The sequence below is a fragment of the Scophthalmus maximus genome, chromosome 9 (genome assembly GCF_022379125.1).
Source record: "Scophthalmus maximus strain ysfricsl-2021 chromosome 9, ASM2237912v1, whole genome shotgun sequence".
Classification (NCBI taxonomy): Eukaryota; Metazoa; Chordata; class Actinopteri; order Pleuronectiformes; family Scophthalmidae; genus Scophthalmus; species Scophthalmus maximus.
This window is the reverse complement of record NC_061523.1, coordinates 20,469,687-20,497,458: the sequence shown is the minus strand read 5'-3', so window position 1 is coordinate 20,497,458 and position 27,772 is coordinate 20,469,687. Positions and strand designations below refer to the sequence as shown.

Below are 27,772 nucleotides of genomic sequence, written 5' to 3'. Positions count from 1 at the left end.
CTTATTGATTAATGCCGGCGTGAACCAGCACATGACACTTGGTGGAATGTTAATTTTGAATCGTCTTCACTGGAAACACTTAAGATAAGGAGATAAAAAACTACCACTGTTTTTTCCTTTCGTGAAACTGCTCGGCCTGACAAATGTGTGTAGTCTTAAAATCACTGCAGATGAACTTGATTTTTGTAGGCTACAGCAGGCGGAGTGAGAAAAAATAAGAGTTCTTCTTCTTAAGAAGGGAACTCATGTATGGCAAGAGTTCACGGGTGAGGTTTCAGGGATGGGGGGAGGTAGCGGTGGCGGTGAGGAGGGGGGGGGGGATAAGTGCGTGCTTTTGAAGATGAAGCAGATGGATTAGTGTTATCTGAGCTCCTTGCCTCCTTTTCCTCTTCTCTCTTGCTGCAGATGGAGTGGGCGGACGACTGGATGGACTGAAGAAGTGACCGACGCAGGATCAGAAGTGCCGAGTGGAGTTCTCTAAGGGGGAGGAGATCGGCACGGGAGGAGAAATCGCAAACCAGACGAGGGAAGCGAGAGGGAGGAGGGGGTCGGAGAGCGAGCCAAGTAATCCGGTGGCGAGTGTCTCCGGGGGGGTGCGTCGGCGGTGAAGGGGAGGGAGGGGAGGGGGGGGGGGGGGGGGACGACGGGACGGGACACCCAGCATGCGGGCAGCATGGAACGGGTGAGGGAGCAGCGGCCTTTCTGCTCGCTGTCCAAGAGCCAGAGGGACCGCGAGAGGGACTGCGAGAGAGACAGGGACCGCGAGCGCCGCTACACCGCCTCCTCGGCCGACCGCGAGGAGGGATCCTGCCGCGTGCCCACTCAGAAGTCCTACAGCTCCAGCGAGACGCTCCAGGCCTTCGACCATGACCCCACGCGAATGCTGTTCGGCGGCCGGGTCAAGGAGATGGTGCACAAGGAGGGCGCCGAGTACAGCAGGCCAGGTCAGCGAGAGCCGCGCGTTCACCTCGAGTCGAGGACTCTTCATTGTTTATGTTTCTCCATAGTATAAAGATGAGTGGGCTGGTTGTTGACTCGGCCACAGACACTGTGTGTGGAGAGAGGGTTGGTGTTATCAGTTTGAATACCTGTCAATGGAAAAGTCTTGTTTTTAAGTCCAAAAATGAACAAGACATGATTCTGTATTAACGTGGAAAACTGTATCTTGTCTTTATTTTCCAAAATGGGGGAAACATTTGGCGCCAAATCTTTTTGACTTCAGTAAACACGACAAACGGCGAAGTCCTCAGACGGGATAGTGTTAAAACGTCATCAGTAGACGAGCACGGCTCAGAGGGTTTTGCTTTGTTTGTGTTGACTCAATTCAGCCATCTTAAAGTTCTATCTCGCCCCTAATCTGTGTCATTTTTAACAGGAACAACCACAACATTGTGTTAGACGGTGGTAAACACAATTAAATAACGTCAAACAATGGCCCCGTTCTGGGTTATTTTCAAGTAAAACTTGAACGTTGGGTGTGATCCAGTGGGCCACACACACACACACACACACACACACACACACACCAAAATGTTCCTCCCCTGCTGGAGTGTGGTGAAATAATAGGGGGGAAATGCTCAGTAAATAACTCTCTGGCTTTAAATTGGCTGCTGGAAAGTGCTGGGATTTTTTCTGTAATTAAAAAAGTTTGAGCAGCTTCCTCTGTTTTTTATGGGACTCCTTTGGCTCATAAGATTGCAATTAGAAAAGCTGTCCATTACTCCTTTACATTTTCCTGCTGCTAATTGGTGCCCATTTTAGAATTAATGGGATTATGATGAAGTTGTTGGAAGAATGCAGTTTTTTTTCTTCTCTTTTTTAATTCTTCTTTCACATTTAATGTTAACGTGTGTTTCGTACACAGTAAATGACAGGATTTAATTTGATCCACGTGTTGGAGTGGAAAAAGAGAGTGTGTGTGTGTGTGTGTGTGTGTGTGTGTGTGTGTGTGTGTGTGTGTGTGTGTGTGTGTGTGTGTGTGTGTGTGTGTGTGTGTGTGTGTGTTTGTGTGTGTGTGTGTGTGTGTGTGTGTGTGTGTGTGTGTGTGTGTGTGTTTCAACATCTAATGGTTGTGTTAGAAAGTATGGAATACAATGTAAACAAATCTATTTTCTTTTTTTAAGACATTTATCATTTTTTATTTACAGACGTGCTACACTGACTTTAAAAGTTATATATCTTCATTTTTTGAATTTTAAAAAAAAAAAAAAATTATTTGCACCATTTTGAACAAAACTCAATACATTACAAAGGGACATGGTGCAACAGAAAAAAAATCCCTTCACCTTGAATTTTGAATTAAACTAGTGATCTTGGATCTTCCATTGTGTTTTCAGAAAGTAAACGAGTCTGACCTTAAAAATTGAAAAAACTATTCATCCATAACTTTGCAATACGTTCGGTTTCTGGTAACTAAATGAAGACATTTTTTTTTTTCAAGTTTATCTGAAGGCATTTTCATCTAAAAACACAAACAAAATTCAAATAACAGATATTACAAGGGAGGGTTTGAGAACTTGTGGCTAAAAAAGTTTCAGTTTTCAGTTTAATTACACAAATAAACATGTGGTGCTGATCATATAGTTTCATATTAAATCTGCAGTGCTCAATACAGGTTTCATCAAACGAGTTGAACTTAAAGAATGTCTCCTCATGAATTTTAAGGGGACTTTTTTAATGAGGTTAACATGAGATATTTTTGTTTAGTGGCAATTTGTGTACTGTCCTTTAAACAAAACAACCAAAAAATCATTAATTCGTTTTGCTTCAGTGCCTTTGAAGGCATGCAATGCTATTATTATTTTTTTCATTTCCAGAGCCTTAAGTAATGAGCCTTTACAAACAAAGAGAAAACAAAATTATGGTAATGATTTATTGTGACAGGCTGGGTCTGAAAACTATAAATAATAATAATAAACGGAGGACAGCATTTTTTCCCTCTCATTTCTTTCCATGTGCAGATTAACCCAAGAACCTTTTGATTCGAGGGAGACCTGCTGGGTTCAAATGCCTCATCAACCTGGGCGATGTTAACATCATATTTCATTACTGAAGAAGCTGCTGCACGATTTGAGTTATAAAAAAAAAAAAGCTTCCCGGGCCCCTTGATGAAGTTGATGAGTGCTTGTAATGGATGAGGATGTTGTAATGGCTGCCATTTTTTTTTTTTTTTAACAGCACCCTCCTCTTCCCCCATCAGCTCACGGGTTAAGTGGGTTTTTTTTTTTATGAAGTAGCCCCGCTCTTGGCCATTAACCGCGTTGTCGCTCGGTTTGTTAACTTTACAACTCCTGTCATTCACAGGGCAGACATTTTCGTTGAGGCAGCTCGGCATCTGTGAGCCGGCGGCTCGCAGGGGCCTGGCGTTCTGCCCCGAGACGGGCCTCTCGCACCCGCTCGGCGGCTACTCCAGAGGCGCGCTCGCGACCGAGAACCATGAACCCGTATCACCGGAACGTACCCTGACTCTCTGGGGATCGGGGGCAAAGTCTGGGCAGGACTCGTGCCTCTCCAGTCGCTCCAACTCGGCGCTCACGCTCACCGACACGGAAATGGACAATAAGTCGGACAACGAGATGGGTGAGTAGGGCACACGTTTCTCTCTTTCTCTTTATTTATCCTTTAAAAAGAAAAAGAAAGAAGAAGCTCATTTGTTCGCGGCTCCTGCTTTCATTGCTTTTCAATGTGGGGGGGGGGGGGAAAGGCAGCAGCAGGTTGGATTATGGTTTGCGCCGGAGACGAGGCGCCCCTGATTGGTCGGAGGCGCGATTGGCGGGCCAGCCGCCTTTTCTTTGGGATCAAAGGCGCGACTCCGCGCCGCACGCGGGGCAAAAAAAAAAAAAAAAGGAATCCGCTCTTCCGATTGAGCGGTCGCCGGTCACCTGGTCCGTCGCCGCGGGAAGCGATGGAGTTTTTGATAAAGTGTCCCCGCGTGCTGGCGTATAGTCAAAGATAGCTTTGTGGGAGATTACGCTCGGAAATTCTTCGGTGGTTCACTGGACATGCACAATGGCTGATTAAATGGGTACAACGGTTTGAAGTGCAAATTTGATCATGCTGGGAACCTGAGACGGAGGATTGAGGCTTTCTCTCGTTGAAAAGGGCAAATCTGCTGCTCAGTCGAGTGGAGGCCATGTGTGTAAGACCTGCAGCTAAATCTGCTTTTCTAACATTTGACGTTTTTTAATGCTCCCTTGTTTATTTCACCATGACTCCCTGAAAGGTTTATCTGCATTTTGGAAAATGCTGTTTATATATATGTATCTTCTGCTCGTCTCTAAAATGTCAGTCACTGCCGCTTTTCAACAGAACTTTCTTCTTCTTTTTTAATTAAACGTTTTGCATCTTTTCAGTCAGTAATTTTCTCCCTTTTTAGATCGACCCCCCCCCCCCCCCCAGCTTCATCTGTTTTAGTGGAAAGCTTTTTAAAAAAAGAAAGATGTTCTGATGCCGAGTGCTCCTGACGTTGCACATCATCCATCGCCATCACAGCGTGAGCCGCCGCACGTCCGGTCCCCGAACTCATCCAATGCAGAGCTCCAATTATATTTAAGAGGCCGATGATCTCAGAGTGGCAGGCCGTTCAAATAATTAGGGTTGATTGCGCTTTCCTGGCAACAGCATTAAGGAGAGGGCAGAAAAAAGTAAAAAAATGTCTCGTGTCCATGTGCTATCAATTCTTATTCCCAAAACATTGGCTACATTCTGACATTTGAGACACGTCATTTTCTTAATGGCAGTATTCATCACAGGGAGCTCGTCTCTGGGTGGTGGTGGGGGTGGCGGTGGGTGGAGGGGCTGAGTGAGTCTTTTCTACCTTTTCAAAATGCCATCAGAATTCACGCCCATGTATTTGCCCCAGCGTCTGGCCTTTCGCTTCGGCCCCGGCACACTGTATACATTTATGAGGCACTAAAAGCTCGGCCCTAACCGCACAGGTGCCGGTAAACATGACCCCTCGGCCCGCCTCCGGTCGCGTTTGTTGCTGAAACACGCCGGCCGCGAAACCAAACTCACCAGTCACCGCTTCCCGGTCGGCAAGACAACGCAGGGTCTGCTTTCAGTGTTTTGTTTTTTTTAATCCTTTTGAGTTTAATTGCACCTGGCCCCCCCTCCCCACACACTCCACCACGTCACAACTGCATGAGCACACGCACGCACACACGCACGCACACACGCACGCACACACGCACGCACACACACACACACACACACACACACACCTTAACACGCGCATACCTCCTGTCGAGTTTCTTCTGGAGACATCTCAGGAGGTTGCGGCTGATTGGCTGGTTGTTTGTACATCGTCCCAATGAGAATTCGCCTGTCCTCACTATCGTCTCTGGAGCTGCAACAGTCAATGGATTAATCCCTGAGAAATCGATTACCAAATTAATCGCCAACTATTTTGATAATCGATTAATCGGTTGAAGTAGTTTCTCATGAAAACAAAGTCAAAATTCTCAAACTTAAATATGAATATTGTCTGGTCTCTTTGCTTTTCCGTGACAGTTAACTGGTTATGTTTGGTGTGAGGACAAAACGAAACCTCATCTTGGAGGTTTGGGGAAACACGATTGACATTTTTCACCATTTGATGACATTTTATGGACCAAACAACTGATCGATTAATCGAGAGTATATTCGACAGATTGATCGATTATGAAAATATTCGTTAGTTGCAGCCCTAATTGTCTCACTTACAGTTTCATTAAAAGAGAAATAACACACACATACCTGCTCGGCCACTCTCCGCCCCTTTTGATGCTACACAAATGAAAAACACCCAAGAGTTTGTTAATTCATTAAAGTCTATGTCAGTATGTTTTCTGTTTTTTTGAATTGCACATCACCTTAATGTGTTGAAACTGCTCCGTACAGAGGACAGCGTGAGTTGTGGTGTCATTCTCAAGCTAGAGCTAAAATTCAAAAGCCAAAGTCCTTTTGTCATCATTTACATTTTTGAAAAACCTCGCCTCTGTTCCACCTGTACAGATCTTGGCCTTTCTTTTTTTTTTTTTTTTGGTCAGGAGGCATTGCACTTTTGACTTTCACTATTTAATGAAGCAGCTAAGAGAAATGGCACATCCAGAGGTTTCCATCAGCCGAATATGCATGCAGAAGCTGCGACAAGGGGCCGTTCAGCCCCACTTATTCATAAATGAACTCAATATTTCATCCTAATCCGCTCTGTTCCACGGTGTTCGACACAGACAAGTGCCGGAGCCTCGGCACATTTGCCCGAGCGCGCCATCTGCGAACGTTAACCCCGGTGATCCAGGAGAAAAGAGGGTCCACCCATTCTTTTTTAGAGGTGGAAAAACTCGGAGCGGACATCTCGTACAGCTTTGCACCTCTGAGTGATCCACTCGGCGGCCACGGATCACCGTGTGAATGAGACGAGTTGTTTTCTCAAGTTGATGCATTTGCATTTTGATAAATAGCACTAACACGCTATGAAGTGTATCTTTCAAAAGAGAGAGGACCCATCCAGCGAAAGAGCTTCACCCATGATGCTCAAAACACATAAAAAAAAAAAAAAAGTTCCATATCAACATTTTTACTTCTCTTGTTATTCATAATTATATAGTCCTATTAAAAAAGCCAGTCCCCTATTGCATTACAGTGACCTATAATATGATATTTATTTTATTTTATCCATCATGGCAGATTATATATGACATGAAGTTGTTGGAGCGGGTGGAAAAAGAAAAGAAGAAGATATAAATTAGGCAGCTTTCATTGATTTTGCACTTAGGATAATCCCCATGGCACTGATGGAATCCCTCGAAAACAAAACTGATTGATCAAAGTGTCCGTTTTATCGGTTTTCTAGTTGTAAGAGCGGCCACGTGATCCCGAGCAGGCGCTGCAGTATCTCAACTGATGTCACCACCCTGTGTGTACACGGTATCGATTACATGACCGCCGCACAGCGCAGCTCGCTTCGTCCAAAGCTAAAAAAAACGAAATAGAAGAAGTTCTCAAGGTATTTGTTCATCGTTAATTTCTCTCAACAAAAAAGGACACGAGAGTCACGATTTCTCATGAATTCAAATTCTTTATCGGGAATAACCTCTTGACATGAACCCAGCTCGTTTTCTAACATAAGTCTTGCATGTGGTATTCATAGAAAAGAGGTAAATATATGGGAAAGTGATAGTATCCATGATAACAAACAGTAAAGTTTAAACATTTGATCACAACATGTGACTAAGTACGTGTACAGCTATTCCAATATTAACATGAGGGAGCATTTTTAATGATTCCGATCAGAAGGAGCTTGGAACATGAATGGTTTCTTAGCTGTACACTTGGAGACTGCAGGTGTGCCAAATTCACACGCATCTTTTGGATTCATCCCAAGAATATTTCCTTCGTGAATGACTCATCTTTCTCCCTTTTAACAACTGTGCCTGCGTCGATGCACTTACAGATACATTAACGACACAACAACATAAAAACGCCCTCCCAACCCACGCTCGTTCACCTCGCGCAGACATTATTTACCATCGTTGCCTATATCTGACAGTGATTGCTCGCTTCACACAAACAACCCCCCCCCCCCCCCCCCCCCCCCCCCCCCCCCCCCCCCCCCCCCCTACACCGCACACAATACGCACGCGTTTATTGCACATATGCTCACTTACCGGCTCACTTTACATTAGCGCGGTGACATGCAGCCGGCTGTGGGAAGTGTTGGAACTTCATGTCTGCGAAGGAGTGTAACCTCGCAGTTAGTGGCACCCTGATTTAAAAAAAGAAATGTTTGCACTCGCAGCAGCTGCGGTGAGACGACACTGAGCTTTAGACAATTCCACTCTGTGAATTTCTTTAACTTTTTTCCCTCAGTCGGGGTCTTTTTAAAGTCAACTGCTGGAGATCGGGACAGGAAATTAAATCACTGCATAGTGTTTTTCTTTATTTTTAGGGTTTTTGGTTTTTATGGGGGCGTGGTGATGCTGATAAATGTATATAACGGAAAAATGTATATTCCATGGAATCTATATTCCGTGCAAAACATGATGAAAACACTCCTTATAGTTTAATTTCTAGTATTTGCTTATTGTGGGAACTGCTGTGTTTCCCTCTCTAATGTTGTAAGAGCTCGACCTTGTCTTATGTAAAGTGCTTTGAAATGAAGTATTTTGTGATTTAAATTGATATTAATCCAATTGAATGGAATATATTCAAGATATTCCAGGACCTTTTCATTATGAGGGTGATGGAAATGCACATAGAGAAGAAAAATACCGACAAACATACAAAATAGCTGCTTTGCAAACACAAACACAAGATACAAAATGGGTTTTGAGAGACGAGTGCTCAGAATTATTAAGAAAAAAACCCTGAAAAATAACATACAATTCCTGGATTTGAATATGGGTCACTGGTGTTTCAGCAGTTTCATTGAAATAGGCAATGTTTTTTTTTTTTTATCATTAAACCCTTTAGAAAATTGAAAATAGTTGATAAACCATGCCCTCTTAGGCACTTTTACATGGATGATATGCTTTTTTATGAAACCATAATAATTAAAAGATAATTTTAGGTTTTTCAGATTTAAACCCTCAAACTGCGTGTGAACTAATATTTGTCGGGGCTTTGATGCCTTTTTTTTCATTACCAAACATGGAAAACAATACATTTTGAGGACAGATAACGTCCTCCTTTCCAAATTTAATTTTTTTTTTTTTGTACTAATTCATTTGTGAATGAAGCAGCTGTTTCTAACAGCACTCACCATTCTTCAGTCACCTGCCCGCTGCCGGTGCTTTACTGCGGCGTATTTTAAAGATTCAATGTGAAATTATCATACTTTGGGTTCAATTGTTGCTGCGTATTAAATATTCATATTGCAGACCGTTAGGTCAACGTATAGCTGCTGCACGAAGCTGAACACATGCCATGGAAAGAGAGAGAGACAGAGAGAGTGTGAGTTTCCTTTTCCCCACCTTAATGTTGACTGCGCTCACTCCAGAATCAATAATATACCCCTCATAAAACATGAATGACTGCACGAAACAGAAACATAGCATGGCCCAGTTGAGTTGTATTCCTAATAGGGTGTGAAAAACCTCGCGCCGACTTGTTAGGTGCCGACGCTGCTGCTGCTCCGGCACTGCGGTACCTCGTGACAGCCCCCCCCCCCCCCCCCCCCCCCCCCCCCCCCCCCCCCCCCCCCCCCCCCCCCCCCCCCCCCCCCCGCGCCCCCCTTCTGTATGAACCGTCACAAATGGGGGTTTATTGTTAGTGGGAGCGGCTTGAAGCCTGCTGACCTCTGGGTGGGAGAGAGAGAGACTTCCTCTGCAACGGCTGTCATCCTTTTGTAAGGAAGCATCACTCCGGCATTGGCCTGCACCCTCCGTCCCAAATAATGTTGTTGGTTTTTTTTTTGGTACAAATAATTGATGTTTTTCGTGGTGAATGGCCAAAGTGCGGACGTACTAGTAGCCCACCAGTATATCTTCACTGGCCTTTTTTTTGCGTTTCCCAGGGCCGCTCACGAGGAGACGGTATCAGGAAAATAATTTGTCGGAAGTAAGAGGTGTGCAATTTTTTTGTTTAATAGCCGAGCACATCCCACGGATTCATTGTGTGAGCAGTGCCAGTAAAAGGTTAATTAAATCAGTGGAGGAGTCACAGCAAAGTCTGCTGTAGCACAGCAAGCACCAAAGGCTTTTTGGGTGGGAGTATGAAAGCGTAGCAGACACCCTCTAACATGCGTCTCTCTCTCTGTGTGTGTGTGTGTGTGTGTGTGTGTGTGTCTCACGTACACCAACACACACACGTGAACACACACTAGCATATCTCAATTTCTCCCTCTCGCGCCTTACGTCTCCAGGATCAGAAGAAAGAAAAAAAAATCAAGCAAAAGTACAGACTTTTGCGCCACGCGCACGGACGAGGCGCGCTCGCACGCGCGGGGGCCGTCACGCTGACGGAGGTGGCGCGCCATCTGTCAAAACTCCCGTCTCAGATCTGCGCCTCGTATTGTGACAGCGGAATCAGCGTATTGATCGTCGTAGCAGGCAGAAATCCTCCCTCGCCACTTTCATAATTCAATATGGCACAAGCGGGCCACAAAAAAAAGAATAAATAACATCAGTTCTTTATTTATTTTTGGTCAAAAGGGCCGTCCATCTGTGATGTGGGGGGGGGGCGGGGGGGGGGGGGGGATCGCGGTAAACCGCGGCTGAGAAAACATTTTCATCATTTGCTAACGGAGCCGGAGGAAAAAGGTGTCTCGTCGAAAGAGGAGGCGCGCTTTGATTGCCCATCATTTATTGTCATCACTTCCCCTGCTCGCTGCCGCTGTCGCCAGATAAGTGCTCACATTGTTAGTGCTCCGGGGTGACGGGGGACGAGGCATCCGGCGGGCGACGTGCCGGAGGTGTCAGCAGGTGTCGCGCTCGTCAGTCTCGTGAAGAAGATGTCTATTTCGGAGTCGCCTGTAAAAGCCCGGAGGACGTCGGCGCCCTGTTTTCTCTGCGAAGAGCAAAGGTCGCTTGACATTTCAGGCTCCAGCCAAGCGAAACTGGCGAACTGACCACCAATATGGGAGTTTTGATTCGTCCATCTTTTTTTCCTTATGGTGTGTAGACACATTCCGTCACGTGGTGAAAAAAAACTTTACGCTCACACCACAGCTGCCCCCTACAGAGTGGATGATCTGATTAGACTTTGGAGTGTCTCGCTGTATAAATTTGCATATTAATATGGGCAAAACAGATTTTCTTGAAGCCACAATGTGCCGTTTTAATACAAAGCGAGATCCTACTAACAACACAGAGATAATTTCCATTGCTTATCCTTAGTATATGTGGGTGTTGTTACAGCTTCAGGTATTTTATTTTAAATACAACATTTGGTGCAATGGATTACTTAAGTTCTGTTTTAAAAGTTTTCTTTGCGGATTATCATTTTTTTAAGATGAATAAAATAATGAATCATTTGGCTCAGTCAAAAATTGTGAAAAATAATCATATTCGACTCATCAAACCCCAAGTCGATGTTATTCTGTTGATCTCAATGGCAAAGGACATAAAACTAGGGGGAGAAAAAAACCCATCAAATGTTCACATTCGAGAAGCTGGATGCTTTCGCATCATAACATTTAATCCATTATCGGATTAATTTCTCTACTTCCCGTTATCAATTAATCAACCCCATTTTCATGGAGTTCTCAAGTGGAGCACTTGTGTGAAAGGACGGCCAGAAGGCTTTTAGTATTTGGGTTAATCTGAGAAGAGAGATGCAGCTGCGTCCCTAAAAAAAAGTAGGAGATATTTACCGCCAACACCCAACGTCCATTGTCTGTCACCTAAACGTCAAGTATCAACACTCGCCTCTCCAGATGAAGTTTCCCACCCAGTTTTTGTTTTTTTTCGCCAAGCAACACCGCCGCCGCCGCCGCCGGAGTCGATACTCGACTGGGTCTAATCACTGGCGGGTGCCAGATTGCAGGACATGCTATTACGATTAGCAATCACTCGGCGGTTGTCAATTACGGGGGGGGGGGGGGGGGGACCCCCTATTTACCGTCCTCGAGAGAAAATGGCTCATTTCATTTCATCACGCGGCTTAATTGAGTGATTGTATGCGGAAATCGGGGAAGGCGTTTCACAACTCCAATGAATATCAATGCGAGGAATCGCGCGGGATTAGCATGGAGGTCCAGATGTGTTGTTCGTAATTACAGGTGTCTCTCCCTGGCGTCGCCGTTCGGCAATCAGGCGCCGTCGGCGTTTCGTCGTCACCCTCCTGAGATGCGGGAGAGGGGCCCGGACGAGTGAGGAAAGCCATATGTTGAACCGGTTCACGGATTGGCTGCAAGGTGAACCATCCAAACGTCACTTTTCCACGCGTGCAAATGTAGAAATGTAATGTCGGAAGTGGAGGACAGTGGGGATACAGTGCGTGGGTCTTTTTTCATTCCATATTGGCCAAAATAGATTTTCCTTCTCCTCCGGGCTCCTTGAACGTCGTCCCCCAGACTAGTGCCAAACGCAGCCATCTATTCCGTTTCACGTCTTCCTCCCTTTACAGTCTCCTCTCTCTCCCCCCCCCCCCCCCCCCCTATCTAGGGACGCTGGGATATTTGTTATACGTATTGTCACGGCGATGTGGCTTTGACCTTTTCGCGCTCTTTAGTGTGGGATGTCGGCAATCAAAAAGTTGTGAGTCAAGGTGATTCTTCTTCTTTTGTCTCATCTGAATGTAAATGCTTTGTTTGCCGCACCCGTAGGGATCATCTCGTGTCACGCTTGCTTGTCTTTTTTTTTCTTCCTGTACCGTGGGTTTTGAAGCAGGTCTTTTGTTCATTGTTTTGTACGTGTCCTTGAGCGAGACACTGAGCCCCAAGAAAACTGACGGTGGCAATGAAGTGAGTTCAATCACACCTAAACAACACCACCTCTCCAAACACGATATTATGCAGGAAGGTATTTTCGGATATGGGACTTCAGTGGTGGTAATAAGAAATCTCAGTTTTACTTTTGTAAAACCATATTGAATCCAATCTCATCCAAACCCCAACACAAGTGACCAAGCGCAGCGAGGAAAATGTGCACAAAAATATATTGTCTTAATTATGTTAAGCCACTTTAATTTTCTTTTTGACACATGCAATTAAGAGGCACGTTTTAAACTGCATATTATACCACTGGATCTTTTTCTTTGGCGGTGGAAATTAGTTTTTTTTTTTTTTTAATTCACACGAATAAATGTTTTATTAAAAGGCTCCGACTTCAGTCAGGATTTCAGGGAGTTTTCGTCATGTGAGCCGTTTCATGTGGCTCCAACGGTGCCACGATTCAAAGGGCTTCCGTCTCTTCAGTGTTTCACAAGGTTTTCTTTTAAATATTTGAGTTGATAAGGTGAAGGATGTTGATGGAGACATCGCGCGCACACAAAATGGAGCCTGCAAGGTGCTGTTGTCCTGTATACAGAAGATTTTTTTTTTTATTTTGTAATGTCAAGGTATAATTTCCACGGGGGAGGCATGTCCCCTGCACATTACAGACTTTAAAAAATGAACAATTTGCATCTCAGGTCAAATATAGATTATATGCAGCCAGAGGGAGAAATCCTGCAGACACTACTCAGGGCTTAAAAAACCCTCCCTTCTTCTATTCATGTTTATTTTGATATACAACAGTTAATATTCACTATAATCATACATTAAATAATGATGAGTTAACCATAGAACTATGAAAAATTATGGGAAATTTATTCCAATGCAATACCTTGTAAACAATAATACAAGAACTTTTATTTTGTAAGAGACACTTACTGAATTTTAAAAAGAGCAGACACAACAGCAGTCTGGCAGTGACACACACACACCACACACGTGCGCGTTTCTATATTTATGTGTTCATTTATTTTGTTTTCATACAATTATTTTAACATTATTAAAGATTAATTTCCATCCGCGTCCTCCTTAACCTTGTAGTTTTAACACCACAAATTCTTCCCCGTTAGAATATCCATTAATGTAGAACAATAAAAAAACATAAAAATTCACATTTTTACAGTCTCAAAATTCACAACCTTTTCATGGAGAGTTGCTCACTTGAGTCACTGTACAACGTGCTCCCAAGTGGCGCAGAGTATTGATCAGATTTTTATGTCATGTTGTGTTTTTTTTATTTGTGCGTGTATCTCTGCCGTGCCGATAAAACGACAATTAAGAGTGGCATTAAAAAGTGGCCGTAAAATCTGGTCTAGACGCCTTATTGCTGGCATGGGACGTTCGCGGCTGACGCATATTAAGATGACTTTGATAGAACCAATATTTTTTAAGATTTTATTTTTCAGGGTTTTATTTAAGGAGTCAAGTAGAAGACACACACACACACACACACACACCACAGATAGAGCAGTAAGTAGGCTGCGGCTGAGACATCCCGGTGGCTCATCTGGGGGAGAGAGAGAGAAGGGTATGAGGCGGGGTCATCTAACACCCTGTTGGATCACATCACGCTCACGGCTTTTCTTCGCACGTCATTCCCGTCGCTGTCGCGCCCTCCCCCCCCCTAGTTCCGGGGCTCTGAACTTTTGAGAGAAGCAGCCCTTAAAAATAATCTGACTCGTTGATATATTTTGCATGAAATCTTGGCAGCTCCCCTCACAGGTCTAACGGCATCGCATCACCTTGTAAGCTGTTTTAGGTGACGGGATTTTAATATATATATATATAAATAAATATATATATAAATATATATAAGCCCTAATGCCTCCGCTCCCCCCAAAATGTCCACGTGTGTTATCCAAGCTTAAAATAGTTTATACAACAGGATAAAATAGAGCAGTATTCCCTCGGTGGGGGCGGGTTTTTTTTCAGGCCATTTTTGCTTTTCAGGGCAAAGGACCCCCGGTAAAGGACACTCTTATGGCTGTAGAGAAGGACTTCAAGGCTGATTGGAAAGAAGGTGATGGCACAGTGAAATCTAGGAGAACACACACATACACACACGCACTTCAACACCCACGCGCGCACTTCCTCTCCTTAAGGGAGAGAGGTCAGTATCTAGAGGAGGGAATGGTGAGCCATTGTTATGATTGAGCACACGGCAAGGTCCAGGGAGGACGCGGTGTCACTTTCATTGTCAAACTCATTATACGACAGAAGACGACGGCGACGGCGGCGGCGGCGGCGACTCCCCCTCCCTCTGCTCCTCTCGCGTCCTCTTTCTCCTCAGCAGTCATGTGAGGAGACCCCTTCCCCCGCCGCACGCGAAGGCGAGCGGGCGAGCGAGCGATCCGGGCCTCGTCGGGGAGGAGAGCCAAGTGAAATGTGCTGAACACACACTCCCTGTTCTCGGTCGCTACGCACTTATATGCTCATGGTGGGGGAAATTGCATAATCCCGCAACGAGGGAGGAGCTGCTGAAAACACAAGGAAGGGAAGAAGAAGAAAAAAGGCAAGATGTGCAGCAGCCCTCCCTTACAAGGAATATTGACAATCAAACTTATGGTCGACAACCAGGAGAAGTGCCAAATCAATTAAAATATGGCCAAATTGAAGTCTTGTAGCCAACGGCGGCTTGCGAGAGGTTTGGAAGGATATTCTGGTCCTGATTAAAAATGAATGGTATCAGAATACATAAAGCTTTCTGGCCGAGGGCCCGGAGCAAAGCATCCTGAAGCTGTGGTCACTTCAGAGGCAGAGGGAAGGGCATTAGGTATCCGGGCTATGGGGGGGGGGGGGGGGGGGGGGGGGGGGGGGGGGGTGCTCAAGTAACAGACTGTTCTCCGTTCAATTCATCTAATCACCAATGCAAACCTAAGCACTTTGCAGATATAGATTTGAGGCCAACGATTGATATTGTATACCGCGTAAACTGATTCATGCTCAAAGAAAGAAAACATATTCCCTTGTAAAAGGGTCTCTCCTTCGTGCCCCGTCTCGACCTAAATGATCCGGGCCTTTTATCTTGCTCCAACACAACCCAACACCAACAAACAGAACATGAAACAGAATCCTTAATTTAGTAGACACAATCTTATTTTCCCTCAAAATGCACGTCTCCATTTCACAATCCCGGCCCCGGAATAGCCACGATTGTGGTTTGCATAATAAAATTACTGATGAATCAGTACGGAGCTGACTTTTTTCTTTTATCTTTTTCTTTTTTTCTTTTCTACTCTGCACATCTTGCCTTACATTGGCAATTTGCGAGCTGAGAATACGCGATTGGATTAGAGCTGATTTAAAAGCCCCAACTGTAATGTCAACATTTCTTCTTTTTTTTTGTTTTTTTTTTGCTGAAATAACTTTCACTTTAATCGCAAATTACATTATGCATGTTGTTTGAACCATTGATCTCTTTTAAGATGTTCTTCTTTTTTTTTTTTGCATCTCGAGGATGTAATGAATACAGTATGAGGATGAAGTGATCTGCGCTAACTAGAGCATCAACCGGGGGTCATAAAAAAGCAATGAGCCGTTGAATCCGAACTTGCAGACGCTCGTTGTTTTCGGATTGTTCCGCCTCTCCGTGCTATTGATCCTGCCCAAAAGGGCGTCCAGGAGAGGTGAGGGCCGCGTCTGCCAAGAGTAGAGGTCACTCAGATAAATTGGCCGGGTTGGCTTTTAGCAGCTTCAGGGTCAAAGCCCATTCATCTTATTAGGCCGATGTATCCTTTTAGAGGCCTCGGCAGCGGGATTGGACGATGGAGCAGCGCCGGGGCATTAGATGACAGTCCATTTGGCAAATAGGTTGGAGCAGTTTCCACCTATTGTCTGTTTCTACATTACCCCAAAGGAGCTGTCTGCCGAGTTTTGCACGGCAGCTCTAAAGGTTGGAGCGGGTTTCGGAAGGAGAGATCCGCGATGGATGGGGGGAGCGGGCCGGCTGATTGTGTGAGGAATGGCTTTACAAAGCGAATGGAGCAAAGGAGTGTTTGCAACATATGTCTTTTCAGTCTGTTGTCAAAGGTAATGTGTCGGCGTGCTTTCAATCTCAAAGATGTGTTGTAGTTTTTTTCACACCCGAAGCAACAATAACCGGTTTAACGTGAAATCCACCTATCGGCCCCAAATGTTGTTGTTGTTAAAGTTTGTTATGCATTTCTCACTTTCAAATTTTTAATTTTTCAAACTTTCAGCTTTAACTTTATTGTGCCTGAGGGGAAATTTGTCTGGCAGAGACAGTAATGAATATGTAAAACACATATCACAAAAATCATACAAATAAATGCCATAACCTCCTTTACGGGCTCACATTAAAAAAACAATGTGCGGCAAAGTGCAGCATACTGTAATCTAAAACCTGGTGAACATCCAGCCATCATCATCATCATCCACGGTTAAAACAAGATCACCGTTATGTGGAACACTCATCTCTGCTTCAAGGCATTGATCAATCAGAACCCCTAATGGCAAAATAACCTTATTTTTGGAGGCTGCAGCAAAAGATAATTTTCAATATAGATGCATTCATCGTTAAAAATCCCCCCAAAAAAAGATGACATCTTCAAAATGTCTTCTTTTGTCCAAATCCCTAATAATATATATACATTGCGGTTTCATAAATGACTTTAAAGAAAACTGCAATTATTCCACATTTGAGAAGCTACAAGCACGGATTTTTATGGATTTCTGTATCAAATTTGTGTTGTTGTTATTGTTTCCAACAATAGTAGCCGGGGCATTATCTGTTAAACCTTTATTATCTTTTTGATAAACTCGCTTAATCTCCAATTCTTTTGTCCGAATCCCTAATATATTCAGTTTGGTTTCATAGATCACTTTAAAAAAAACAAACGAAAAGGGCTATTATGCACATTTGAGAAGGATTTTTATGGATTTCGGTGTCAAATGTTTAGCTTTTGTTTACGACAATAGAAGCTGCTGCATTTTTCTTTGCAAACTTTATGGTCTGTTTGACAAACTCCCCCGAATCTCCGTTCATTCCGAAAGAGCAGGATTCTCGGAAACGTGATCACATGCCTCACTCATCCCATTGGGTACCAAGTAATATAAAGTGAGCAGACTAAACGGCAAACAGTGACACAACGCGCGCTGACACGAGTTAGTGAAAATAGACATATTGACGTGGTTCACGTGAACGCGCTCTACGGCAGCGGGTCCGCGTCGCACTGCTCCGCTGCCTTTTACGCGTGATACACTGTTGCAGGAGAAACCCAAATGTGGCGCGGGGATGACACGCCGTCCTGCCCGGTAATTGGATGCCCACCCTCCCCGCGTCGTGCCCCTGACGCTCCCCGCCATTGTTGAGAGCGGAAAAACGCGCTGGCTCTAATTTTAAAAAAACCCTCGGCCTCCGACGCCGTTCGCCACACTTACCAAAAACACCGAATTACGTTGACATTTTTCACCGTAATTGTGCTTCTGGGAAAATGTCTTTTTCCCATCCGCCTATGTATTTATTTTTTTCTCTGTAAAGATGTCTCGGCGCAAGGGTGATTTCAAATGAATTATAAGATGGCGACGATTAAAGTCATTATTCTTGCGCCAGCTTCCCCGGGACAAAAGACGCCTTTACCCCGGCCCCCTAATCAAAGCTCCTGGCTTGCGTCAACAATTCATCAGACACCCACAGTCGTGAGGAGGGACTTTAATGGTCCAAACCACCTGTCGAGTGCCCGCCCAACGACCCCGCCGCACGTGGCGCCATCTCTTTGTCCGCCGCGGTCGCTGTCGTTGTCACTCCTTTAGGCGGCGGCGCCACCTGTTTTCAGATCACTCGGAGACGCGCCGAGGGACGGTCCGGCTTTCTAGAGCAGTTTTTGCTCTTGAAAGGAAGTGTGACGATGACATTTGGGACTTCATTAAAATAGCTTGAGAGAGGGTTTCTCTTCCACCCTCTGCTGCATGACACAATGTGTTCACCACCGCTTGAGAATATCACTCCCAAACAATCCACCGTCTGCCTCGCGCAGAGGCCGTTTTGCATCTTAGATAACGCGGCGGCTACGTGACTGATGACTGGCTCCGTGGCATATTGAATCATCCCGTCATCCTGTCTGGCTCCATCATCCTTCCATGCAGCACGAGCGCACCCTGTCATTTTAACCATGAAGTGATGTAACATGGTTAGATTACATGGGAAGAGTTCGGCGATGATTGCTCTGAGTTGAATTTGATGAGGGCGTGTGTGGTCAGGGGTAAGATATGAAATTGAGTCAAGCGAGGGGATTTACGCGTTTCCGTCTTTAATTTTTGATAAAGCAGTTTATTTCGGGACGTAATTCGGATCCAGGGGCCTTTTCAGGTTGGGGAGATAAAAAGGAATTACGCCTGCGCCGTTGTAATTTGAGGTGGTGTATCGTCTCTTTTCCGCCGCTCTTGAACGGCCCCTCTGCTTAGTTTCTTTTCCTCACACTCTCGGAGGTAGCTCAGAGCAACACGAAAGTACAGCACTGCCTCGAAAGTGGAACATTATGCTGATGCGTCCGCAGTGATGACTTCAGCTGTGGGCGCGAAGAGCTCTTGGATAATCTGCTAGCTTTTTTACTCTCCGTTGTACTCCACAAACAACATTTATTTGACCACCCTGCTGCCTAACAGGGTGGGCCCCTGCATTCTCTCCATCATTTAGTTTGTAGATGTTAGCGTTACACGCACCAGGTGCCGGCTGACAACTGAATGAATAATGTGTCTGGTGGAGGGGAAACTCAGTCAGGGGAAGCCCGCTCCCTGGACTCTCCATTAATATCACAGTCCACTCTTTCAGGGGATACTGCTGACATTTTGCTCTCTGCGTAATAGAGACCTAACCTTTAAGCACTGTGAGGAAGAAGTCATCTTTCATAATCCGCTGTCCATTTTCGAGCATTCGCAACCACTGCCCCTCTTTTGCATGTGTCCTCATTTCCCTCCTGTTGTTCCATATCTTCTTTTTTTTTTTTTTGTAATTTCCTTTTAGGAAAGTGCCGCTGTCATCGTTTGTTCTCGGGCTACAACTGTACAACATGAAATTCCCTCGACTGAAACTCCAGCTCTACATCGCGCGGTTATAAAAAAAAATTAAAATAATTATATAAAGCCTTTTGTTGAATTTAGTGTAATTCCATAGACAGACTTTACAGTGCGAGCCGGGCCATCGTTGATGACTGGGACGGGTGATCAGAGTGCACATTGTGTTGTGTCCAAGTCCGCCTTAATTCCTTAAATCCGGACTCAAGTGTTAAGCCGCCATAAGAAAAACTGGCAGATCCCCTGTGTCCTTGTTGAAGCCGCGCGGGCTGAAGGAAAGTCATTGTTTAAGCAGCTGGTAATGATGATTAGCCACAATCTGGGGGATCGACTGCACATCGGTCAAATGAGTCGACATCCTCAAAGGGAGAGATGGCCCGCTGTCACAGCCGCGCATACTGAGCAGATTGATTGTGTTTCCTGCCGAGACTCGGGCGGGGGGAATCTTTGATGTGCGCACGGCAATGATGTCGACACTGCCACGAAACTCGCGGCAACCGCCTCCGACTTCAAGAGCCGGAGCCCTTTTTAGCATATTCCGATAGGAATCTTAACACAAAGGGATAATTTAGCTCCGCGGGACAATGCAATGACTATAAAAATACGTACTGATGGCGTATCGTTTCGTTATCTGATGACCAGCCTTGCTCTATCGCCACATCGCATTACTCCCTTAAAAAAAGTTCTTGGCCCATTTCACACCGCAAGATGAAACGCATTCGCACGACGGCTCTAATCACACGCGCAGCAGTTATAATGATAGCTCTTTGTCCGCGTTGTTAGAGCTCAGTCTGCGTTCTCCTGCCCTCCAACCACAGGAACCCCCCCCCCAAAAAAAATGGATGACTCCATTTGAATCACTCACTGGATAATTGGGGAACTACTGATGGGAAACTTTGTCAGTGCACTTTTTCTTTTTCTTTTTCTTTTTACCGTGTCTACATGTGATCATAATGTGGTAATTGGATAGCTCATTTATTTCACTTAGGTCTAACTGGAGGTCTCCACACTGAAGTTCATTTTGCACGGAAGCCTACCCCCCGACAAGATTGATGAGTGGCACGGCGGTTTCAGGTTTTTATGCAGCCTATTAGGGCGAGGACACGCATACTCTACTCTTCGCAGCATCTTTTTACTTTGGCGACAAAATGATGTTGTGCACGTGTTGACTAAAGCCAAATCAACAAAAAAAAATTCCAATATGCGAACCGCCCGCTGGCACCATGCTTGGAAATATTCCACTCATTTGCTCTGGCTTTACTGGAAATAGCCTTTATTATAGAAAACAATGATAGAATCCAGTAAATCAGGGAAAAGTATAGGGTGTAGTGTTGCCATCAATAATAGATTGGAAACAAGTCGGCACTGATGGAACCCGAGGCCTTCTCCTTTGTGGAGGTCTTAGTGCCGTAGCGGTGCGTGTGAATAATGCATGGTCCCAGATAGACTCCGGCTCCCTCTCTGGCCCTTCCACTCACCGGCTGCCTGGCTCGCAGGCTGGGGCGCCACTCTTCCCCGGCAGTGATTGGCTGTGCCTCGGGGGCAGTGGAGGAGATGGGAAATCACCTGCCCCATTTAGCCATGCTGTGCTAGCTGCGTGGGCTCCCCACTGCTCAGACCTTTGTGTCCGCTGCTGGCACTCGACACCGGGACCTCTGGTTAACTTTAGTCGGGGATGCAGCGGCACAGAGCTGTCATTTGGATACTTATTATCGCCGACATTTTTGAAAGGTAAATCTGCTGCACAGCTGCACTCCCAAGGTTCCTTTTTCCATTTTTTTGTGCCTCTTTCTTTCCCCCCCCGACTGAGCAGGCTTTGTGTTTGGCAGCGATGCAGTATCGCAGTTCTGCCACAATCACAGTCGTAGCTTCTGCTTCGTCGTCGATGCTACAACCAACCCCCCTCCGCCCTCCATCCCCCTCTTTTCCCTGTCTATTTTTCTTTATTTTGCTAGTTTTCTTTCACACATTGACGTGTGGTGCTGGTGTGGGAAGCAGTCGGCTGCATTCTCAGCGATCCAGCCTTGAGAACCGAGGGGGCTCTCGGCGTCCTCTCACCCAGGGGTCTCGGTGGGGAGTCCACTGAAGCCGGGCACCCAGTCCAGCCCCCCCATGGAGCGAGAGCCTGGCCGCGGCACCACATAATCCATATTCTAAAGGCCAGCTGGACGGAGACCATGGAGCACAAGGAGAGCAACGAGACCTAACAACCCCCGCCCACATCCCACTCCCCAGTAACCGAGTACCTCAGACAGCTTTGGCATGTCAAAATTGAAACTGGGATGAATAGCCGCCTTTAAGCAACAGCTCTTCAGCCGAAAATGAGAGTCCATTTTCCCTAGTTAGCTGTGAAGAATTAGGCATATCATGAGAAGATGATCTTGGCCTGTTTCCCATATTGTTTACCCGGGTGAAATTTACTGCAGCATCCTCGCCAGTGCGATACCATTTCGCCCCCCTCCTTCTCCTGCACTCTTTGTTTGTACACAGTGCTGTCGTGAAAATTAACAACTTGGCTGTAGGTGGTTCAGTATCCAGGGCGGCTTTAGGAGTAATCCCGCCTCAACGGTGGACGGATAAAGGTAGACGGGTGACTGTCCATAGGCAGGTAGCTCAGCAGATTGATATTTATTCCCTGAACGGACCAAAACCAAGCCCACTGCCTCCTCAGTGGCCACTCCATACTATTCCAGCCCCAATTACTGTGCTCCCTACAAGCCCCGCGTACACATCCTCACTGTACACTATATTCCCATCGTGCCCCGCTGACCATTACAAACAACACGGCAAGACCTGTACAAACACTGTGTTGTTGTTTTTATTTTGCCCCCTGCTGTACGTCATTATTAGGAAAAAAACAGAGCATCTGATCAGCGAACATTCGCACGCGCAGAGGGATATTGTGGCTGTGGCATTAACTTGCCCACGTGACTAGTTTTAATTTCGACCACCTCACCAAGGAACGCCCCGCGGGAATTGTAATGAGGCCGGCCGCTCGTTCCCAGAAGAATAGAAATTGACATAATCTCCAAGGTGTTCTAAAGTGACTAATGTAGAAATGCTTCCATCTTTAAATAGCCCCGTCCTACACTCGGTCTCGAATGCCGTCTCTTCAGGATGGATGCTGAATATAATCATTTGGGCCACTCGATATGAATTTCACTCAAAGCTTACCGGAACTGGGACACTCCTGGATTACAGGGACCCGCAGTCCAAAACTTGTAGCATATTTCCCCCCCACTTGAGCCCCACAGGCGTGACCGGGCGCTTTGAGTCAGTGTGCAGTTGCACTGGGGAAAATGTCAAAGACGCGCTTCCCTTGTTCTCAGCCCCAGAGGCGTCACTTTTGATGTCCACCTTCAAAGGAGCCTTAACAGTCCTCTGCTGTTTTAGTTGTCGGCCGTTAATGAAAGCGGAGAGTATTACAGACTGATGCGTGATGAATTATAAAAAATGAAATGCCCCATTGATTTGGCAATAAGATATGATGCGCTGCAGCACTGTATGATTCATTACACTTTATGACGTGTATTTATCCGAGTGGATGCATCCACAGCATCAACAGTGGTTTTACACATGCTGTTATTATGTATTGTTTAGTTGGACAGTGATGTGTTTCTTTTTTATTAAAAAAAGAACCCCTCTGACTTGATGACAAACACATAGGTAGATGTTTGCAGGTGGATAGAAACAGTACGTGCAGTAGAGTAGGTCCATAAGGGGAGGAAAAGGTGCAGCTTGAATTAATCTATGTAGAACATTTCATACCTGGAGGCAACACAAAGTTCTTCTCAGAATATACAGATGTAGCTCCAATTGCAAATTTAATTTGCAGTGAGGATATTATACAAATTCACAATTTTCTATTCCATGTTTGTTTATTAAGTTAAGAAAAGGAGTTACTTTTAAACCCCAAATAATATCTTGCATAGCCTACAGTATGTAGTCACGTGACAAACATGATCGAATCATTTTATTTTCACCTTTGTATAGAACGTGAAATAGATGCCAATGTGGTTGGCATTAGATTAGCATTAGAAGAACTATTAGACTCAGAAATTGCCACTGGTGCTAAAGTGCACTATTATTTGGCGCTTCAATTTGAGAGAACAGGGAATTCCATTTACCCACTAGCGTATCTGCGGGCACAATCAGCCTGGATGTTCAGCAACTTACCTGATCCGAATTGACTGCAGTTAAAAGTGGCACTCCCGATTGTACACATCTACCCAATCTGTGAAAACATCTCTGTCTGTGTCGGCTGTTACAAACAGGGGGTTAGGTTTAGAAAGCGTAGTGAAAGGTTCCATTATTTTCTTCTTTAAAGCTTGAGGATATTTAAACCTCTGCTGCTTGAAGTTTTGACCATCATTGTATCGCTCGTCCTCTTGTGAGTCTCTTACATTTATGGAAATGTAATATTAAAGGTGACATATTATGCAAAAATAACTTTTTCAGTATTTGTGCACATAAATGTGTGTTTCTATGGAGCCCGCCAGCCCATCATTTTTTGTGAGCTGGCTAAACCCTACAGCCTGCTTCTGAACAACTGGTTCAGATTTCTCTCCCACTCTGATGTCACAGTTTGACTCTTTTGGGGGTAACCCCCGCCTGCAAGCTGAAAATCTCCAATGCTCTGTCGAAGGGGCGTGGCATTTCCTACACGTTTTGAAATCACGACAGACCGGGGCGAGCTGGCCAATCAGAGCAGACTGGGGTTTATCGGGAGGGGGAGGCGTTAAAAGAAATCCGGGCATTTTAGACAGAGGGTGAAAAGAGGAGCTGCACGAATGGGCAGTGTGAGATCACTGATGCCTTTTCTGAACATTAGAGCATGTCAACCTTTTCAAGTGGTCACCCAAATTTAAATTATGAACCTGAATATGAGCATGATATGTCACCTTTAAATTACTGGTGCACCAGTTAAAACTATAGTAGGTAAAGGTATGAGGAAGCGCAGTCGAGTATGTTTGACCAAATATCTTTCTTTAAAAAATATATATATATATTTGTGAGTTTTCTTTATTTCTTTGAAAGTTCATGCTCTAAGCATGAAGTTGAGAAACTAACTTGCTCACGACTCGTCTCCATTCCCTAAGAAGAATGAAGTCTAGACAGGTTGTTTTTTTTGTCACTAATAGAGGGCAGAGTTTGACTAAATGTGCAGAGCTGGAAGCGAAGTAGATTACCTCTTTTGCAGGAAAAGCAAAAAGGCAAATATTTTTTTTCCATCCAGGCAAATAGAAAAAGTAATGGACACACCGATTGCCGGTGTTCTATTAATCAGTCGGTGTGTACATTTATGATATTTGGTGGAGACGGTCATTAGTCATTAGGGATGCAATGCAACGCAAACATTTCCCTGATAGCTGATAGCAGCAAATGATAGGATATATCGCCGTCTGTCAGGGGGCACATAGTGAAACTGTGAACTATTCATATTTATATGAATCTGTCTTTAGGCTACATTGAAAAAAAAAAAAAAAATCCAGCAACTCTGCTGATAAACTAATGAGGACGCCACCATTTCTAATTTACAGAGGAAAATGAGCTATTTTCTGACGATTAGATCTCAACGTTCCAGAAAGTATTCCTCTTTCGTAAACAGTCCCGTATTTTTGGCCTCCTATTTTTAACGTTGCAGTCAAAAGTAAGCAAACAACACTGATGACCTAGCCAACGAGATGAGATCAAAACAAAGGCTGGATAGCTTTAGGGCTCATCCTCGCGTCGACGGAGGCTGCGTTTGCATTAGTCTGGCGTTACTGACTTACAGTTGTTCTCGTCGTTCTGATCTTCAAACTCATCTGTGATCAAAACATCGGCTCTTGAGCTCGGAGAGGTCGTTTGCTATATTTCTTGGGTCTGCAGCTGAATGTGACAGCACTGTGTGTTTTTAAGGAGCTTTATATATCATGGAACATTAAAAGACTAAGACGAAGGATATAGTGTGTACGCAGAACAAGGCGAAGGATAAAGCATCAAATGTGATTAATCGAATGATGTCAAAGTGATGGAGCCATTTTTATAATTGTCACTTACAGTAACTCAGTGACCATCAAATTAATCCACATCAAGGTCCTATACGTCAAAGCCTGTCACCTAGAGCTCCACAATCTTTCTCTGGATACCACTCTGGATTTTTGTGTTTTTCAGGGAGGCAGCCTACCTCTCCCTCCCGCCCGCCCGCCCTCCCTCCCCGTCCCCGTCTCCTGCTCTCTTCTCTCGCTACTTCTTTTGAGGGGTAAACACACACGGAACGCTCCTCAGCCTATCATGCGTGACCGCCGCTTCAGCCAGACAGTGTAACACGATCCATGATAGAGTGGTGCAAATCGCCCAGCGCCTTTCGTCTACCATCTCGCACGAGGAGGGGGAGAAGCCCGTGAGATAGGTTGAGTTTAGAAAAAAAGAAAAAGAAGAAGAAGAAGGGGGGAAAAAAAGGGAGGAGGAGGTGGTGGTGGTGGTGGTGGTGAAGAGCTGGTGGTGAGTGCGGCAGCGGTAGTAGCTGGCAACTGGAACGTCGCTGGTGTGACTTTCCGGTCCACTAGGTTTTAACCCTTTTGACATCGCTTGAGTGCCATCCATGTGTCAGTGCGGCGGTGTTCCCGTGCAGCGTGTGGCTCGTGCGGCGGCAGTGGAAAAGAGGAGGAGGTCCGGAGCGTTTGTCAATGCAATACAAAGCAGCATCGCAGCGCCCAAGAAGTGGACCTTGACACAGTAAAGCCTCAGTGGGGAATTTGCGACGAGCCATCCTTTAAGGTAACACACCAACTTCTTCTTTGCAATCCTTCCTTTAAAAGAAATGAGCCGAGGGAAATGATCCCACATTGTTGTCTCTTTATGATTTCACTGCATTTCATCAGGGTGGTTTTTCATGCTGGACATTTTTCTGCTGACAAATCTGGAGTTGAACACGTACTGCCCCTGTCAACAACTTGGATGTGGCGAAATAATGTTTAATGCATTAGGAGGGCTGTGCACCGGCAGCTCTTCCGTCAGCCTGGGCCGTATTGTTACTGCAGAAAGCTACAGTCTTTTGTATTCCTTCCAATCCCCTCGTGGATCGCCTTCTTCTTCTTATGAGGGGGCGGTGTGCGCTGTGTTTAAAATGGTACTGCAGCCCAACACGTGTGAATTGACAATACAGCATCTTGCACTTGCCCGAGAATCCATGTCCACAGGCTTGGAGATATATTTGCATTGAGGAATAACCGGAAGCACATTTTGTACTTAATCAGGGTCGAGATGTTTCACAGGCACCTAAAAAAGATTTCTAATGAGCTGTTTTATGGTGGAATTCATTGCTATTTCTAACATGAACACACAAGTTATAATGATTCCAGTTACTCCCACATCATAGGAAGCACTGCTCGACTAAGAGGAACAAATGCAGGAAAGGGGTTTGAATATTGTATGAAATACAATATTAGATTATATCGCCTTGAGCTTTCTAAACTGGATCAGAAAGAAAGAACATTTTTACTTGTATTTCCTGCCTCATGCTCAAAAAAGGGACCTGCTGCTGCTGCTGCTTTTAGAATTCCTCACACATTTCGACTTTAACGCGACACCCATGAAGTATTGCGGGTAATGCATGCAAACGGGGTATACCCGAGGTGTTGCTTTTGGGTGTTGACTTGCCTTTGATTAATCATTTCGGGCTGACGTCACGGACCTCGGGAGACAGAGATGGATTGAAGTGCTTAGCAGACCAATGGCTACAAAGACAAAGAGTAATTGGTGTGTAGTGAGTGGTGGCCAGTGTAGGCAGAGCAGATGCATCAAGGGAGGAATAAGTCTGTGCGCTGCAAGGGGTCACACTGTGGCGTTCCCAAATATGTTCACAGGTGACAGGTAAACACGAGCAGGTAAATGCAATGCGCCTTAACTCCCTGAGCATTGCACCTTACGAGGCATCGCAGTGAGTTATTCTCCAGGCCACGAGGTGCATCACCAAGCAAAGGGAGGTATATTATTTGCCGTCTTCACAAGCGGGAAATGATTAATTACGTTGTGCGTTTATTTGCTCATTTTAACATCCATCAGTTGTGTGATTTTTTTTTTTTAAAGCTGCGCACCACATGGTGGTATTGTTTTTTTGCTATGGCTGACTTTTGGCTGCCTGTGCGGCAGTGTGTAAGGGTAATTGAGGGGGTGGGCATGCTGCTGAGGAGGTGGGTATATTGTGATCCAGCCATCTTTATATGTGTCAGTGGTAATTACATTGAAAAAGTGGGTTTGTCTCCCCGGAGGAAGAGGCGAAATGTACCTCCATACATGCTGAGTGGTGTGTATATACGCGGGAGGAGAGGTAAAGTTGTA

General features: G+C 45.1%; 1 protein-coding gene across 6 annotated transcripts in view; it reads left to right on the top strand.

The window, feature by feature from the left end:
• Nucleotides 1-647: 647 nt before the first annotated feature.
• The window catches only part of si:dkey-237h12.3 (teneurin-3), a 129,563-nt gene continuing 102,438 nt past the window's right edge, over nucleotides 648-27,772 (top strand). For 5 of the 6 annotated variants that reach the window (XM_035650610.2, XM_035650609.2, XM_035650607.2 and 2 more), the window contains exons 1-2: nucleotides 648-944; nucleotides 3,304-3,579. In XM_035650610.2, coding sequence (XP_035506503.1) covers nucleotides 674-944; nucleotides 3,304-3,579 — 547 coding nt within the window. In that variant the 5' untranslated portion in view covers nucleotides 648-673. Of the gene's footprint in view, nucleotides 945-3,303; nucleotides 3,580-25,919; nucleotides 26,210-27,772 lie in introns of those variants that run through there. The other variant, XM_035650611.2, reaches the window with a different exon arrangement.